Source organism: Chrysemys picta, chromosome 12 (genome assembly GCF_011386835.1).
Source record: "Chrysemys picta bellii isolate R12L10 chromosome 12, ASM1138683v2, whole genome shotgun sequence".
Taxonomy (NCBI): Eukaryota; Metazoa; Chordata; order Testudines; family Emydidae; genus Chrysemys; species Chrysemys picta.
In genome coordinates this window covers 44,520,889-44,537,489 of record NC_088802.1, presented here as the reverse complement: position 1 = coordinate 44,537,489, position 16,601 = coordinate 44,520,889, and the positions used below count along the sequence as shown (strand labels likewise).

Sequence of the window (16,601 nt, the reverse complement as noted above, 5' to 3'; positions counted from 1 at the left end):
CATCCCTTTTAACTCTACCAACTTCAATTCAGCTCCACCAGGTAGAAATCTGACACAAGGAGACAGATGAAATTTAAAAAAAGATGGCTTTCTAATGATATTTCTCTGTGTTGGTGTCATGATGGTTGGGTTCAGGAACACTTGGTGCACTCTCTCTCTCTCTCTCTCCTCATTGGCTTCAGAGATAGGAGACTGAGAAACAAAGACTGGCAATGTGCCTTGAGCTATTGGAACTTTTCAGCTCTCTTCCATAGGCAGAATTTCTCCAGCTTCTTTTAGTCTCAACCATTTCTGAGTCTGTGACACCCCCATGCACTCAACTCTCCCTATTCAATATTTTTTGGCGAAATAACAGATGACCTAGGAATGTCCCCCAGGATGGATCTCCAATAGCAAAATGTGAGAAGAGGGCCATCCTGGTCAGGTTTTTTTTCGCCACTTTTGCCAGATTCATACAGAAAAGGAGACTACACTGGATCTGTAGAAACATGAATATTTATTTCTTTAAAAAGAACAGCAACAATGTATTTTTAGACAGAAAATGCTTCACGCTCCCGCTCTTGGGCATCCCTCTTTAGCTCTTCAAATAGAAAAACCATATTGTCCACCATTGACTCCAGAAGGCCATAGACCTAGAACAGAAAACAATACAAAGCCCCTTTTAATGAAAACACGATAACAAATGTTGGTGAAATGGATTGATTTAAGCAAAAGCATCTTGCTTATATACACCCCCGCCCCCAACAAGGTGCTTGTAATGCTCAAAGAAATATCTGGATTTTACATATTTTTATCCCTAACAAGAGCTGTCTGAACTAAAGGAAAGTATGTTTAACATTATCTGACATAGAATTAAGTATGATGATCCCTCAAGAATCTGTAAGCATGCTGAAGAAATTCCAGGTCAGAACTGGGGCATGCAGCTGAAAACATGATGGAATCATTCCAGCTTGGGGATCTGTTGACACAGCAGCCCATGCTAACATTTGCTGACAATTTGTTCATTAGGTTTTCTTAATCTGATAAAATGCTCAGCTGTGCACCTAGCTTCATGCTAAGCTTAAAGGCAAAGAAGAGGAGACAGCACAGAACAAAAGCAACTGAGAAAAGGTGACACAAAACACAGGAGAACGAGAAACATGGGAAGATAAGACCAGACTTACTTCAACATAAAGTTTTTCACGGTATTTCTCAAGTACAATGGGATCTACTTGTTCCTGGCGAGATTCTACTTGGTCTGAATCTATGCCTTCCAGCGGTGTCAATTCTTTCACCTCCCGTGTGAAACTTGGAGTTCTTACTCTTTTCTCATCTTTCCCTTTTGTCTTCCTGCTGTTTGAACGTTCCTGATCGTACACAGAAAGACAGACGAAGGTAGGACCATAGCATCCTTCAAATTGCAGAGCACGCTGCACATCAGAGACAGCAATTCATTCAAAAGAGAGGAAATAAACTCTTCCACAGGAAGATGGAGGTTTACAAGCCCAATATACACACCCTTGTTATCTGTCACATACTCTCTCAGAAACCAGTTAATCACTTTCCATCTTCTAGATTTCCACCACATACCTCTCTATCTTTTCCTGTTGACTTTGTTGCTCCTTTTTTGTCCTCTTTTTCCTTCCCCCCAGCTGTCTTCTTCTCTTCTTTCTGCAAGGCTTTCCGGTCCTCCTTTCCCCCTTTTACAATCTGCTTCAGATCCACTGCAAACAAAAAATTCCAGTGATCCCAGAGCATTCTTTCAAGATCCAGTACAGAGCTGCAACTCCAATGCCTCTGTGCATTATAAATACATTATGTTACAATGTATTTTCCTCTTTCTATAATATATGGAGATATACCTATCTCCTACAGCTGAAAGGGACCCTGAAAGGTCATCAAGTCCAGCCCCCTGCCTTCACTAGCAGGACCAATTTTGCCCCAGATCCCTAAGTGGCCCCCTCAAGGACTGAAGTCACAAGCCTGGGTTTAGCAGGCCAATGCTCAAACCACTGAGCTATCCCTCCCTCCCTATCTATCTGATGTTTATGGAAGCATACTGCAAATTAGCATTCGTACAATACACTGACTTCTCAGGTATAGTCTTATTTAAGGACGGACATAAAAAGCAATAAATATGCAGTAGGGCTAGCATGTAAAGGAACAATAATGGTAATGTTTTTATTAGTATGGGTGAGAAAAAGGCCTAAATCCTAATAGAAATACAAATACTAATGCTAAGCCAACAGGTTTCTGTTCCTTTAAGAAACCACACTACAAATCAGGGTGAGTACTATACTCTGGACTACTTTTTCTGATACATTGCCTCACAAAGGGCTCAGTGGGGGAAGTGCTCAAGCCATCATTTCAGTTGAAGCTCAGTAAATTACCTGAAATTAAATGGAACTGAAATCCACTTAAAAGGCCCAGGAAAACCTGCTTAAATGGCTGGTGTGCTCCGACTCTAAATTTACCTATTTCTTCTGGAACAATTTCTACGGAAGTGTCCTTCTCAGGCATGCCGAGCAGGGATCTCAGCATTAGGGAGCGGCTCACCAGACCATCAACTGCTTCACGCCACAGCTGGAAACTGAGAAACAAAACCGTCAGTATTTGCCATGGCCAGAAGTTGTCCAGGAGAGGATTCTTATGCACATTGCCAGGACAAGGCAGGGTTTTTGCTTCTCCCAGCATCTCGTTCTACCCTGTGCCCATGAACAAAAACACCTTAACCAGTAAGAGCTATTGCTGCTTCCAACTAACTCAATGTGCTAACATCCAAAGTCTGACAATTGTGCATAGATGGCTTCAGGAGAACTTATTTTATGAAGTTATACCCCCATGGCTCTCAATAGTTTGGGAAACAGAGGTCAGCTGGATCCATAAATATTGTAAAATAAGGTTTCTTCCTCTTCAACATGAGTCAATGTGGATCAGACTCCCATCTGCATCTTGGAGTTCCTGTGTCCTTCTGATTTACAGGTGAACAGAAACTTTCAGTGTGTTTACAGCCCTAAAGTAAGAGTAAATGACAGAATATGGGATACAACAACCTTTTCAAGTACAATGTTAGAGAAAACTGCCTGCCAGGTGAGGCCCTCATAAAGGTAACACAGAATATTCTGCCAGATAACAATCTCGGAGAATGAAAAGATCTCAAGTATTCTCCAAAGCAGCAAGAGATCAATATTCTGACTTATCTCCAGAGTAAAATGGGATCTACGACTTGGACAGCTGCTATCCCTAAGCTGTAGAAAACCTTGCATATAGAGGACTGATAGAACTCATATTGCTGGACACACTTGCCCGCTCTCTGCTGGAGTTTGCCAGTGCTACTAAGCAAAGGTATTTGCAGGAAAGGGCTTTTCTCTGCAATGGTAACATACCATGTTTGGTACAGGAGGTCTGACTGAGTTGGCCTCTGTTCCACACAAAGTGCCAATGCTGCCTTATTGAGCTGGGTCAGGGCTGCTTCTCGTTTTTCCTCCTCAGGGATTAACTGCAAAGCCTGATGGGATAGAAACCCTAGTGAGCAACTCCTCAGCTTCAGAGCTAGAATGAGGACCCTGGGGATCCAAAACGGCAGGGAATGGGGAATAAAGCTATACAAGCAACAGACAGGTTTCCAACAGTGCGCTGCAGCAAAACTTGCACTGATAAGCTAGGCCAGTCTGGACTCTTAAGTCCAAACTAACATTGCAGTGAGGGAGAGAATTGGAAAATATCTTGTCTGCACCCTGTTGTGAGCACTAGGCCCCCAAATCCTCTGATGGATAAAGAGAACTTTTCAAGCACAAGGATCTGTAAGGAAAACAGAGGGGGCTGGACCATGATCCCACCCCTCACATTCTAAATTCTGGGATGAACAAGCGTTTCTCCGCCATACTAAAAGCTTTAGCTTTCCAACAGCTAAATACTACTAAACACAGTTACCCAATTCTTTTTCCTTCATTACACAGGAGCCGCAAAGTCTCCCTCAGGAATCTCTTCACAAGAGCACCCAGGACATGGTCAGCAGGGCTGAAGGATGATTCATTCCCTGCTAGGCTTTCGCTGACACACTCAGTGACTCACCTCATTGCAGTGATTTATTCAAGCTTCTGATACACACACAACTTCATTCGTTTGGGAGCTGGAACATACCAGACTATTCCCAAGCAAGCAAATCTCAAAATGGTTACATCTCCATTCCTTGCCAACCCATCACAATTTGAACAAGGACAGAGGGGTAGAACCTGTTTAAAATCCTCAAAGGAAAGGTTCCACTCTGGCTGGCTCACTTCCTCCTCCTCCACATTAATCATCTGGCTTAGGATCGCTTCCACAATACTCTTCTGGCGTGGAATCTCCCCGGGAATGCTCTTCTGAAATGCAATGTCCATAGCACTCTTCCGGCACCAAATTTCCTGTACAGTGCTCTTCTGGCCGGAGACTGACTGCACTACGCTCTTCTGGCGTGAAATCTCCTCTTCCTCTGAAGTTGAGGGAAAATTCATGTGTTGCCTCCACAATTCATGGAGCTCCTTCACCACTTGGTGCTGATAGTGCAACTGTGATAACAGAAAAGGAAAAGATAAATAGAGAGGTGAGACAAGTCTTACTTTGCAACTATCTAGAACACCATCTAGCAATTAAACCGACAAGCTAGACTATTCTATCTTCCTGCTTAGAAACCCTGGGATGCACCACATAGGCCACGGCATCATAATTCCCAAGTACTTATGCTCAGTTCAGTGTAGAATATCAAGTGGCAAGCTGTACCTCTGGATTCTTTCTGTGGAATAACTCTTCCTCTGTGATGTAAGCATCCACCGGAGATGGGACTCGCTCCGGTGTCCGAATTCGATCAAGCAGCTCCTTCAGATTCTCCTTCACTATGACAGCAACTTCTCGTGCAGCCAGCTCACTCTGGGGCACCACAGTAACCAAAAGAGATTTGATTCCTTGATCCACATATACACACACACACACTACTATAGGCATACATTAACATATATGCTCAGTCGCATGGACACATAAATCCACAGATGTATTTACATCCAATACGGTGGTCATTAAAATGATCACACAAACATCTATATTTTACAGATGTTGGTATAATTTTAAAATTATTATTTAATTTGACTTTACTTAGTAGGTCATTAAAACTCCAGACATACCAGTAACTAAAACTTAAAGGAAAAAGGGTAGAAGGATTTTTTTTTAAAGGGACAAAGTAACTATTTTAGGACAGACATCATTCGATTTTATACAAGAGGAATGAAAATAGATTGAGGTGATGTGGAGTGCTGATGCCACTTCATTTGGAAAACCTGTATAATTACCTAATTAACTAAAACTAGAAAAGACAAACAAAAAACAAAACACCTTTGAGTGCTATATAAGTAACTGATAATCTTACCCTTAGTCCCAATTTTATGGCAATAAGAACATTGCAGCACCCACATCATACTATATTCTATATTTACACATTGAGTCTGAAGCTTATAGTCACACAGCTAACCACTTGGTTACCTCCAATTCATCTCTGAGGCCAGCCAACTTATCCTCATACACAGCAATACCCCACAGGGATACCTGCAGGACAGCCCCTCCTAATAACATGGGGTGAGTACCAAACTCCCAGGACTCACTGAAGATTCCTGCCTTCCCCGACTTGAAAAAGAAGGAAAAGTTTCTAGTTTCTCCAGGCAGAATGACACCTAAGAATTACAGAGAGAGCACATCAGTTACCTGAGTACAAGAGTTCTCTTGTCCCGTTGAATCCTCTTCCAAATACTTCACAAATCTGCTTATTTTCTGGTGTCAATGTCTGTTTTTCAGCCAGATATCACAGCTAATATCGCCATCCATCTTCCAGGTTTACTCCCATCCATCAGATGGCTGAATGGATTTTTTTCTCTTCACCCTTCCAATCCCTAATTTTACCTTGATCTCAACACTCTCAGTACACATTCTGCCCCAATTTTTCAATAGAAAATCAGGTGGTTTTAGATATTCTACCCATACAAATTCTGGCTAGGACTCATCCTCTTTCCTCCAACCACCCTTGAAAGGGATCTTTCTCATACATCTCCTCTGGCATTAGTCTGCTCTGGGAACCCCAAGTAGCTTCTTAAGGAGAATCACCACATGTGTTTGCTTTAGCAGTGGCCTGACTCAGGTAACCCCCTGAACATGTCCACCTCACATGTTTGCTTTGGCATGGGTATTAAGCCTATACGGTAATCTTTAAGAGATCCAATTCTCACCTGGTCTGGTGTTAAAGTAAAAATACTGCATCCCTTTCTCCTTAGTTTCTTCAAAGGTAACCGACTGGGCTTGCCTCCGCCAATCATACCATATGGCAGCTGTGCCATCATTGCTTACTGTCAGGCAGGATTCAGCTTTCTCACCCGCCAAAACTTCAAAGGTGACCCGGGCAGCAATGCCAATTTCATCCTGTGGGGGAGAAAGAAAGAAAGAAAAAGGTAACCACAGGATTTGCCTTCCCATGACCAAATGAAGTGATACTACAGCTGGCTGTTTAAACTATTAGATCCAGCTTGACAGAAAGTGCTACAAGGCACCCACCAAGTTGCCACCCTCAGGAGGTGGACTGAGGCTGAACAGAAACACAAACAAAACTCCCTGTCTCTGTTTCTAGATCCCTCCAAAACAAGTACAAGTTTAGCAACCACTCTATGATGTCCAGAATAACCCTGCTGGTTACACTCAATATATAGCTATGACTTGGGAAAGAAAAAAAACTTAGCTTTATCATATTTCAAAACAATTGCAATTTTACCCTATGAGAAGTGGTGCTGTTGATCCAACGAGCTGGCTGTCCACAAAACTGCAAAGATGGACCCAATACTGGTTCTGGAACCACATCTGGATAATCTTCTAAGGGATCACTGCTGAACAAAGCAATGGCCAATATTGTCTTGGGACTGTTCAAGCAAGTTATTATCAAGCACTGAGGAACAGAGTGGTTGTTTAGAACACACGCATTAACCAAGAAACAGAGGATTCATTTCTGATTAACCATTTCATCTTTAGGGTTCAACTGAAGCCAACAGACTGAAAACTCATCAAATCACAGAGTCCTCTGATTACAGACAGTGCCATTGGACTGCAGCTTCGAGGGTCCAAACTTGAAGGAACTCCAAACATAGACTGATATTGTCACCACCAAGAATGGGCAGGATGGAACTCATGCTTGATGAAATGGACAAAGACATCTGTCTAAGGAAGGCTGGGGACAGATTACTAAATGAAGAGGCAGTACCCACCAAAGAATGGACCAAAGGTAATGCCCACCGTGGGCAGAAAAAGATATCTGAGGAAGATGGAAGACTGAACACACCTGAAGGAGATGCACAGTCTGGAATAACTAGGGGCAGATTCTCCACCCTGCCTAACCTAGGGCACAGTGAGTGGAAAGGGGGTGGGCCACAAGAAGTTGGTTTCAGCTCCTTGATCCTCAGCCATGAGGGCCCAGTGCTAGTTCAGAGTCACACAGGAGCACCTCTAACTTTGCCAATGGAGAACTGACCATAGCAGTGCTTCACTCCACCATACCTCCACCTTTTTCCACCTATGCTGCACCCTGGAGCACTCTCAACATGGCCCCTTATGTAGGGATGAGGAGGGCAGTTGGTATTGGAGGCAGTGGAGCTACCTCCATCAGGTTTCCACCAATGGAGAATTCCCCCTGCACAGGGGGAGTTCTCTACTAGCTATTTCTGGCTTTCTTAAGGCCACTTCCCTATCCTCTGTGGAGAACCTGGCCCATTCTGGATAAGGACAAGTGAGAAATCCTCATGGACTGTTGGTCAGTATCCACAATTCCTTATCACTATCATCAAGCATAACTTACAGGCTCACTCTCTCTTCAGTGGTGCCTTCCTTATTTTCCTTGCACAGCGGGAAATACTGTGCTGAGACAGAAGTGAAAGGTTGCCCTTTACCAATCACTTCCAGGCCATCTAGGTCCTTGACAAAAGGTAATAGACATAAAAAAAGAAAAAGGACATCTGTTAGTTTTTCTCCTTACACAGAAGTCAGACATAGTCAAGATAGGCTATAGTATATCCTTTGATAAGGAAGGAGAGAAGCACAGTATGCTGCCTTAAAAAACAGTGCCTTGTGCTTAGGAGAGAGTCCACTGGTCTTACAGGGTGATTAAAATCCAGCTCCTCTAGGACGGATTTTAGCTCCTGTCGTCGATACGTCAGGAAGAGACTCTTATCCCAGGTGAGACGGAAAGGGGACTCCTTTGCGGATCTGGAACCTGTGGAATTAATCACATGTGAGTTCAGTGTTTACACACCACACACCTATTGGTTTCACTTTCTCCCTGACAGTTGATCTTGCAACAGTCCAAATATCCCCATCTGTATCTCTGAGAAACACAGTTCCATCAGTGTGAACTTAATCTTAGGAGTGCCCTGGCAGTGTCACCTAGGGCTACAGCAGTGCAGCCTTCAACTTGGCAGGTCCCTCCATGTGATGACTAGATGCCCGACAGTGTAAGCTGCTTCACATCAATGCCCTTCCACTGCCAGAAGGGATCCTAGCAATACGAGCCTCCTCACAGCAATTTAAAACTACTGGATAGTTAATCTTTGCTGTTCCACACGCCTCCCCATTAATGTTGTGCCTCCACCCATTTCCTCACCCATCTCCATCCTGACACTCTGAGGTTTCCCTACATGACTGATAGGCTCTGGGTAGCCTCGCTCCCTCTGGGTCAATGTCATCATCAGACCAGTGAGTTCATCTCCGATGCACTCAGGCTGGCTCCAGAACTCACTTCCTACATGGTAACCCTAGGGAGGAAAAAGAAGGTCACCACCATGCAATGATAACCTGTCTCTCTGTCTCACAGGAACTAAGCAGAAGGCATCACACATTGTTTATAAGAAGATTTAACCAATTATGACCTGTCCTCAATCCAAATGGACACTCTGACTGAATGAAAGATCAAATGATATTAACACAATATATTCCCATTGATGTGAATCCTTTTTTAGTGCTGTAAATACACAGCAAATGACTCCCTTGTTTTAGCCAAGGAACATTTCCCTTCAGAGCACCTTCCAAATGGGAACCTCTGCCATCTAGCCCTGATGCCATTAGATCTTTGTTGTCTGGTAATAGTAATTTCTGGCACACGACCATGCCATCTCCCTAGCCTGTGCTGGTCCTTAGTAGGAGGCTCACTGCATGGCAGTGCCCCATGCACTAAAGCTCTTTAACAAGGAGCCCACAAGAGCAGCATCAGTTAGATCTAACCAATACTTGTTATATCACCACCATTTTTAAATCAAATGATGTTTCTCTTTGAAATAACTGAAAGCTCCGTAATTCATTTTGGACCTGCAGTGGATGTGGTAGATGCCTAAAGATGGCTCCCCAATGCCAGTCCCAACAGTATTATTCATGACACTAACATCCTAGCCCAAATGACCCCCTTCCACAAGACCAGAATAATCAGGACTCTGAAGAAGTGGGGCTCTCACCTTCCCATAGTGCAGAGCAGGGAGGCTCCGGTCGATAAGATACCGTTCTTCCTGGACTCGTCTGTAATCCTCTGAGAGATTCATCAGCAGTTCATTTTCTGGTTTCCGAAGAAACTCTAAAACCAAGCAAAACAGAATCACCTCTTTTACCAACCAGAATCTCCAGAAAATCAGCCTCACTCCTTCCAGCTACCTCCCTCTCCAGCACGGTAACTCTCTTCCAGTCTCCTTCCCCCACCCCCACCCAAAAAAATCTGCCTCACTGCTACTTCCAGCCACAGCCGTACAAGCCACCAAGGCCATCCTCACAGCCTGAATGTGCTGAACCACCTGACCAAGCACAACTGGAGTCTGGGGAGCCCTGAAAATGTGTGGATAATTGCACAGCAATACAATTTCCCAAATCAGCCAGGCCTTGGTTTGCCTGAGGCAGTAATAACTTACTGTGATGGTGTTTGGTTCACACAGTCTTACATGGTGTTCCACACAATTAAGTTGTCCCAGCTTTACTTACTACTCAGAACTCTCTGCTGCTTCTTCCTGAGTGCCGCATTATGATGCCAGTTCTGGAGGGCCCTGTGCTGTGATGGTGGGGCCCAGAGAGACTTTCTCCTCTTCCCTTCCCCTTGTTTCTCTGTGTACTTCTCTAAAGCTGCCACTGTACCATCCGGATGTGAGTCTGCAATCAGCTGAGCTAACTGAACAGAAATTAAAATGTTTCAGAGTGGTAGCCGTGTTAGTCTGTATCAGCAAAAAGAACGAGGAGTATTTGTGGCACCTTAGAGACTAACAAATTTATTTGGGCATAAGCTTTCGTGGGCTAAAACCCACTTCATCAGATGCATGGAGTGAAAAATACAGTAGGAAGATATATATACACAGAGAACATGAAAAAATGGGTGTTGCCATACCAACTCTAACAAGACTAATCAATTAAGGTGGGCTATTATTATTAAATTAAAATGTTAGATTAGCCTATCCATCCATGCATAGGCACCACAAAAACAAATGGGGCAAAGGGGTAAAGAAAAGAACGTTCTGGATTGGCACTGTCTCTATGCAACCACTTCTGGATCAACAGAGTTTCTGGCATTCACAGCATCACTCGCAGACTGTTTAAGACTATACTACATTGAGTAGTCAGACATAAGGAAAGGCACTGTCTCATCACCTCGCTTCTGCTTGTACTACTCAGTAATGGTGCTCTCAGCAAAACTGCTGATGGAACTGGAACCTGGAACTGTCCAATTTCTCTTACTATGGGACTCTTCTCCAGACACGACTTAATAGGCCTGGCATTGCAGCTACTCTGCAAGCAATTTCCTCCCATATGAGCAAACCATGTCTCAGGCCAGAGAATTTTCGGAAGCATTTTCAATTAAACCTACTGCACTCATCACTAGAACTGTGTGAATTAGATTTTTCGGTTCACTAGCCAAACAAAAAAAAACACATTTTGGACTGACCCAAAACTATTTTCCCCCCAGTTTCCATGCTGGTGGTTCCCCCAATAACCCCATGGCAGTACTCACCTGGGATGCAGGAAACCCAGATTCCAATCCCTCCTCTGGACTAGGGACCTGAACCAAGGAGTTCCCACTCCTAGGTGAGTGCCCTAACCACTAGGCTACAGAATCTTACTTCTCTCTCTTTGAGACCCAATGAATATTTCAATATTTCATGAAAAGTAGGAAGCTTCAACAGAAAAGACTTAGGCTTCCCCAGAATACCCAATAGCTTGGTGGTTAGAGCACTCACCTGGGAGGGCAGACACCTGAGTTCAAGTTTCTGCACCAAAGGAGGAATTTGAACCTGAGTCTTCCACATCCATACTGAGTGCCCCAACCAGTGGACTATTGGGCATAAGGGGGGCACCATTACCACCTCCTCCTCAGTTTTGTGAATGCCACACAAATCCCCTTGTGAATCTAGCCAGAAAGAAATTTGGGGTTGAAAATGACAAGTTTGCAAATAGCTTTGGCTCAACTGGAAGTCCGTTTTTCAGTGAATAAACTATTCTTGCAAAAAATTCATCCAACTCTACTCACACTCTACTTCTAGGACAGCATTTGATGGCAGCCATTTCACAACTTTATAAACCAACCTCAGCATTTCCTCTAGCTAAGGCTTCTCTCTTAAATTCCTGGAGACTTCCTAAGATACTGTGGGGGAGAATCTGTTCACAGTTATCAACAAATGGTCCTTCTGGCCCTGCAATAAAGCAAGACAGACTATGAGATCACAGAGCACCCCTCATCAAACACAGAGGACAGAAACAGTAACAGACTACAAGAATTTCAGGTTCATTTCTGGACTCTGAAAGGTCTAGCCACAGGTAGTTCTAGCAAAACCAAGAGTAACAGGTAAGAGCTGAAGTTTAACCCTACCAGAATAACTCAGTGGTCTCTTGGATGCATCAGTATCAGCAGGATATGCTACCAGGAGCTGTGCCTTCTTCCCAGCCTCTTGGGGTTTGTGTCTTCGAATGAGGAACTTCCTGGTAATAGGAATTTTCTCCCCTTCTTGGGGAAGGCGTGGAGTATGGAGCTACAGAAACAGAATACAAAGTCCCAATGAGGTTAGGTACAGCACTGCTTCATCTCCACCCTTCTGATCTTGCTGGGGAGGGCCTGGAAGTAAAGAACTCACCAAGGTCTGTCTCCACACTTCTGGTCCTCCTCAGGAAGGTGTGGTGTATGGAGCTACAGTTATCAGATTAAGTAACATCCTGACTACTTTGACTCTGCTGCTGTGATGGGGCAGGGGAATGATCTCTGAATGGCCTCCCCCAAGAATTTTCTGCACCACAGCTTAGTGGCGGGTGCTACCTCTTAAGTAGTTTAGTTTGGGTTTTATAAAGGTGCTATATTTTTTTCAAAACCATAGAAATCTTAAAAGAAACAAAAAAGTTGGAAGTGTGATTCTGAACGCACCAGATGGTTCATCCTGACATTTAAGATCTTAGTATAAAATTAATCTTCCACTTTCAGCAGCTTTTTTACAAAGACTAGCTAAAAATTCTGATGATTTGACAGGCCATCAGAAGTAGGACAGCGACAAGTGGAACAAGAGCAAAGCTCCTATAGTTTGTTTTGATGAGACCCACCGAAACCCCCATTCAGGATAAACGGAAAGTTTCAGTCAAGGCAGCTACTCCCTGTGACAAGGGACGCAAGATTTTATACCCACCTTCTCTAGATCTTCCACTTTGATTGCCAGAGCCTGGATTTCATCTCCTTGCAGAACAGAGCTGACAGGCTCGGGCTCCTCTTGAATTGGCGGGGAGGGTTGCTCAAATGTCTTCACTCTCTTCTTATCTGAAACACAAGTGAAGTAAAAACACTTTGTCTTCCTCTCCCAGGCAGGACCGGCGCAACTCATTAGGCGACCTAGGCAGTCGCCTAGAGCGCTACAATTTGGGGGGCGGCGACCGCGGCGGTATTTCGGGGGCGGGACCTTCCGCCACCTCTGTCGGGGGCGGTATTTCGGGGGCGAGACCTTCTGCCGTCTCTGTCAGGGGTGGCATTTCGGGGCGGGACCTTCTGCCGCCTAGGACAGCAGAAAAGTTGGCGGCGCTCCTGCTCCCAGGGAAACCTCTTCTTTCTTTTGGACAACTGAGAAAGCCTTAAAGGCAGTACTAGTCTTCAAGGTGTATGGAAAACTAGAACAAGGTATCGTCCGTGCTCAGCACATCATGGTATCCACATGATTTGAACATGGACAGTGGGTTTCATCTGCCCCATTCCCTTCACCCTGGTCTAGACACAATGCTATACATTTTCAAGTAGTACATTTCCAGCAGGCAACAACCCAGAATGGAAACAAAGAACTTTTACAAAAGTTTCCTATTTCAAATGTAAATGGAAATAGAGAACTTTAACACAGTTACACACTCAACTGCATGATAGTCCTTAAACAAAAACTCTATCATGTGTGCAAAAATATCAGATTTGTAAATTCAGGGAGACATTTTTGCTGCTCATAAATGCATATTGATCATCACGGCTTTGATAATTTGATCTGCTTATGTCCTGAGTTGTGGCATTCTCCTCATTACCTTGTGATGTTATGATGTTATATCTTCCTTGTCTCTCCTTTTGGTCTTAGATTGTAAATTTTTCAGGGTAAGCACTATCTTTTTGTTAGGTGCTTGACAGCACCTAAAACAATAGACCCTGGTTGGGGCCCCTCAGTGTTACCACTATTCAATAAGAAATAATCCTAGCTTTAAAAGGCTTTCCCCACCTTTCACTCAAAGCAACAAAAGTTTCTCCAACCAGAAAGAAAATCAGTAGTAAGAGTCAGTCCATTTTTTTTTTATTTTTGAGACAGGTATGTTAACATAATTAGGAATATGCAGTGTTATATTTCAATCCCTTTCAAGCGTTAAAAAGAATATCAGGGTGAAACCTCCTTCTAATTTTATGTAATACGTATTTTGAAAACCTATGAGATCACTGCACTTCTCAGAAGCAGATTTAGCAGTCTTCTCACTGACTATAATTGGTATTTGGAAATCATTCTCCCTAGGACTCCAATATTTATCTGGGTAAGTGGATTAGATATGGATATAATGTGCGTCTGTGATAAATCACTTGCATGTATACTGAGGGTAGGGCTAGCCAAGCCATCCAGACCTGCCCAGTTATTTCTGCAATCTCATTGGAGGCATATATGTTCCTTTTCTGTCACCTGCTGAAAATATTAAAGCACGTCTTACCACGCACCCAGTTAGATATACTGGAGCTGCTGCTACCTCTCCAACATAGGTGCAGCTTTTGGAAAACTTAACCTGCTGGGTCCTGCCTCCCTCTAAAAAAACACCACCTGGTAAAAGTCTAGATAAGGGCAGGCGGAGATGAGATTTTCTCTTCTAAAGTTAACGCACAGTAGGTAGCTGGTAACAGTATCAGAACCACTGACTATCCCTGTTCAGCGTGTGGCCCTCACAGTGCTGTTAAAGCAAGGTCAGTTTCACTTGGATACTCCCAGCCCTTTGGCCCATCAGGTCCAAGGCAGGATTGTCAAGGCAATGCAAGGTCCACTCAGACACTCTATCACCATTTCATGCATGGCTGGCGGTGGTGACAGCGGGCAATGGGAACATTGCCAGGGCTCCCAGATCGTCCCAGTGGATCTCTGGCTACACTACCTGGGCGATGCCAGGATGTGCAACCTCCCAATGTGTTAGGGACCCCGAGGTGGTGCCAGAGCTGTGCCTCAGTGACTGCCTGGCAGTGATACCAATGCCTCTTAGCTGTATGACAGCACAGCAGAGCTCTGGAGCTGGTGCCAGTGCTGTGCCCTGTCAGGGCCTTCCCCCGTCACTGTGCCTAGGCGGGTGGGGTCCCTGCAGAGGTGCCTGGACTGTGTCTCTGTGCCTGGGGGATGTCCCCGGGCCCTCCACTGTGCCCAGAGGGGGGGGAATCTCTGTGCCTGGGGGAGTCCACAGACCCCCACACTGTGCCCGGAGGAGGGGGTCTCTGTGTTTGGGGGAGTCCCCGGGCCCCCACACTGTGCCCGGAGGGGGGGGTCTCTGTGTTTGGGGGAGTCCCCGGGCCCCCACACTGTGCCCGGAGGGGGGGTGTCTCTGTGTTTGGGGGAGTCCCCGGGCCCCCACACTGTGCCCGGAGGGGGGGTCTCTGTGCTTGGGGGGACTCCCCGGGCCCCCACACTGTGCCCGGAGGGGGGTCTCTGTGCTTGGGGGGAGTCCCCAGACCTCCACACTGTGCCCGGAGGGGGGGTCTCTGTGCTTGGGGGGACTCCCCGGGCCCCCACACTGTGCCCGGAGGGGGGGGTCTCTGTGCTTGGGGGGACTCCACGGGCCCCCACACTGTGCCCGGAGGGGGGGTCCCTGCAGCAGTGCCGGGGGGGGCGGTGCTGCCGGTCCCAGCGCCCCGCCCCTACCCTGGGGGGTTTTGGTCCGGGCGTCCTTCTTGCTCGACTTGTTCATGGTCTCGGACACGGCGATGAGCGAGGGGACCCTGCGGCCGCCCCGAGGCTCCTTCTTCAAGCTCTGAGGCGGCGCCGCTGCCGGCGTCTGCATCCCTGACGGCCCGAGCAGGCAACAGGCTTGGGCCGGTCCCCCTGGCAACCTCCAGCACCGCCCCCTCCACCACAGCCATAGCGCCTGCGCACACTCCTCGGGAGACAAGCTCCGCCTCCCGTCCTCTATGATCCGGGGAAGCGCAGGGGAGTGACGGCTCCCTGGAATCGTCACCGCACGCTGGGCTGCGTTTGTGCGCATGCGCGATCCATTCTGGTGGGAGCGCGCGCATGCCTTGGAAAGCAGGTTCGCCCTGCGCATGCGCAGTCTCAGTCTCAGACGTGCTTGCAGCTGGCCAAGCCCTGTGTTGCCCATAGGTCACAAGGGCAATGAGGATGCTGGGGGAAAAGGGGACGTTGCTCCGAGGACTGGGGCAATTAAAGAGGCAGCGTGGCACTGTGAGGGGTAATGCCCGTGCTTTGCCCCTATGTCCTTCAGCAGCCACCAGCGGTGCCTGCATCTTCCTCCTCCCCTGCCCTCTTGCTGGGCTCGGGGGCTTGCCCATCCACGCCTCCTCTGGGGCTGCTCTCCTGATCCTCCCGCTGGCACCTCCAGCCCACTGGGCCTTTGTGCAGCGTTGTGATACCTTCCCTCCAGGGCAAATGCCTCTCAGCAAGGCGGCTTCCCCGCCCTACACCAGGCTGAACCTCCCCTCACAGGGGGTTATTAGCGTGATGGAAAAGCAGCACAAAACGGAGACAGGTCTAAACCAGCCCCAGTCACTGGGGAGATCGGGCCCACAACCCTGGTGCCTGTCAATCTTTGCATCCCCTTTGACTCTGCAGTAGCTTCCCAGCCCCTAGACAGTCCATTCAAGGTTTCTTCTGGGGCACAAAGGAATGTTCCGGTCTTGGCAGTCCATCCACGTGTGTGCGCTCCAAAAGCATTTTGCTCGCTCCCATTTCAAAAGGAACTTCCCTCTCCTCTCGCCTTAGTTGCCCTTCAAACAGGAAGGCAGTGTCTGGTCACAGGAACTCCCAGCACAGAATGCTATGTCCCCGCTTGGCAAGCTCTATGTGGAGGCCTTCTCTGCAGACACTTTCTTACCAGGGTTACCCACGTCCTTTCTT

At 46.3% G+C, this 16,601-nt stretch overlaps 1 protein-coding gene across 3 annotated transcripts; it reads right to left on the bottom strand.

Annotated features, from left to right (window-relative positions):
• Positions 1–479: 479 nt before the first annotated feature.
• Positions 480–15,680, bottom strand: MYCBPAP (MYCBP associated protein). Of its 3 annotated transcripts, none has more exons than XM_042841078.2 (19): positions 15,393–15,680; positions 12,675–12,802; positions 11,873–12,032; positions 11,590–11,696; positions 10,000–10,183; positions 9,486–9,601; positions 8,642–8,792; positions 8,139–8,254; positions 7,841–7,956; positions 6,767–6,878; positions 6,231–6,420; positions 5,494–5,681; positions 4,741–4,887; positions 4,215–4,529; positions 3,366–3,487; positions 2,454–2,569; positions 1,570–1,703; positions 1,164–1,346; positions 480–632 (listed from the first exon to the last, which is right to left on the bottom strand). In XM_042841078.2, exons 1-19 carry the CDS (start codon positions 15,529–15,531, stop codon positions 531–533), a joined length of 2,826 nt encoding a protein of 941 aa, XP_042697012.2. In that variant the 5' UTR covers positions 15,532–15,680; the 3' UTR covers positions 480–530. The 3 variants fall into 3 exon arrangements, 2 of the variants coding, with proteins under 2 accessions (XP_042697012.2, XP_008162162.2); XM_008163940.4 differs by having other exon boundaries at positions 6,767–6,875; positions 15,393–15,661; XR_010591881.1 differs by lacking the exon at positions 480–632 and having other exon boundaries at positions 1,320–1,346; positions 4,054–4,529; positions 15,393–15,662.
• Positions 15,681–16,601: the final 921 nt, after the last annotated feature.

Excerpts from the sequence above, each read along its gene's own strand:
- MYCBPAP (XM_042841078.2), bottom strand. The coding sequence starts at position 15,531 with ATGCAGACGCCGGCAGCGGCGCCGCCTCAGAGCTTGAAGAAGGAGCCT. Across the intron at positions 7,957-8,138 it reads AGCTGGATTTTAATCACCCT|GACCTAGATGGCCTGGAAGT; the intron begins GTAAGACCAGTG and ends CCTTTTGTCAAG. Across the intron at positions 6,879-7,840 it reads ACTGAAGAGAGAGTGAGCCT|CAGTGATCCCTTAGAAGATT; the intron begins GTAAGTTATGCT and ends TGCTTTGTTCAG.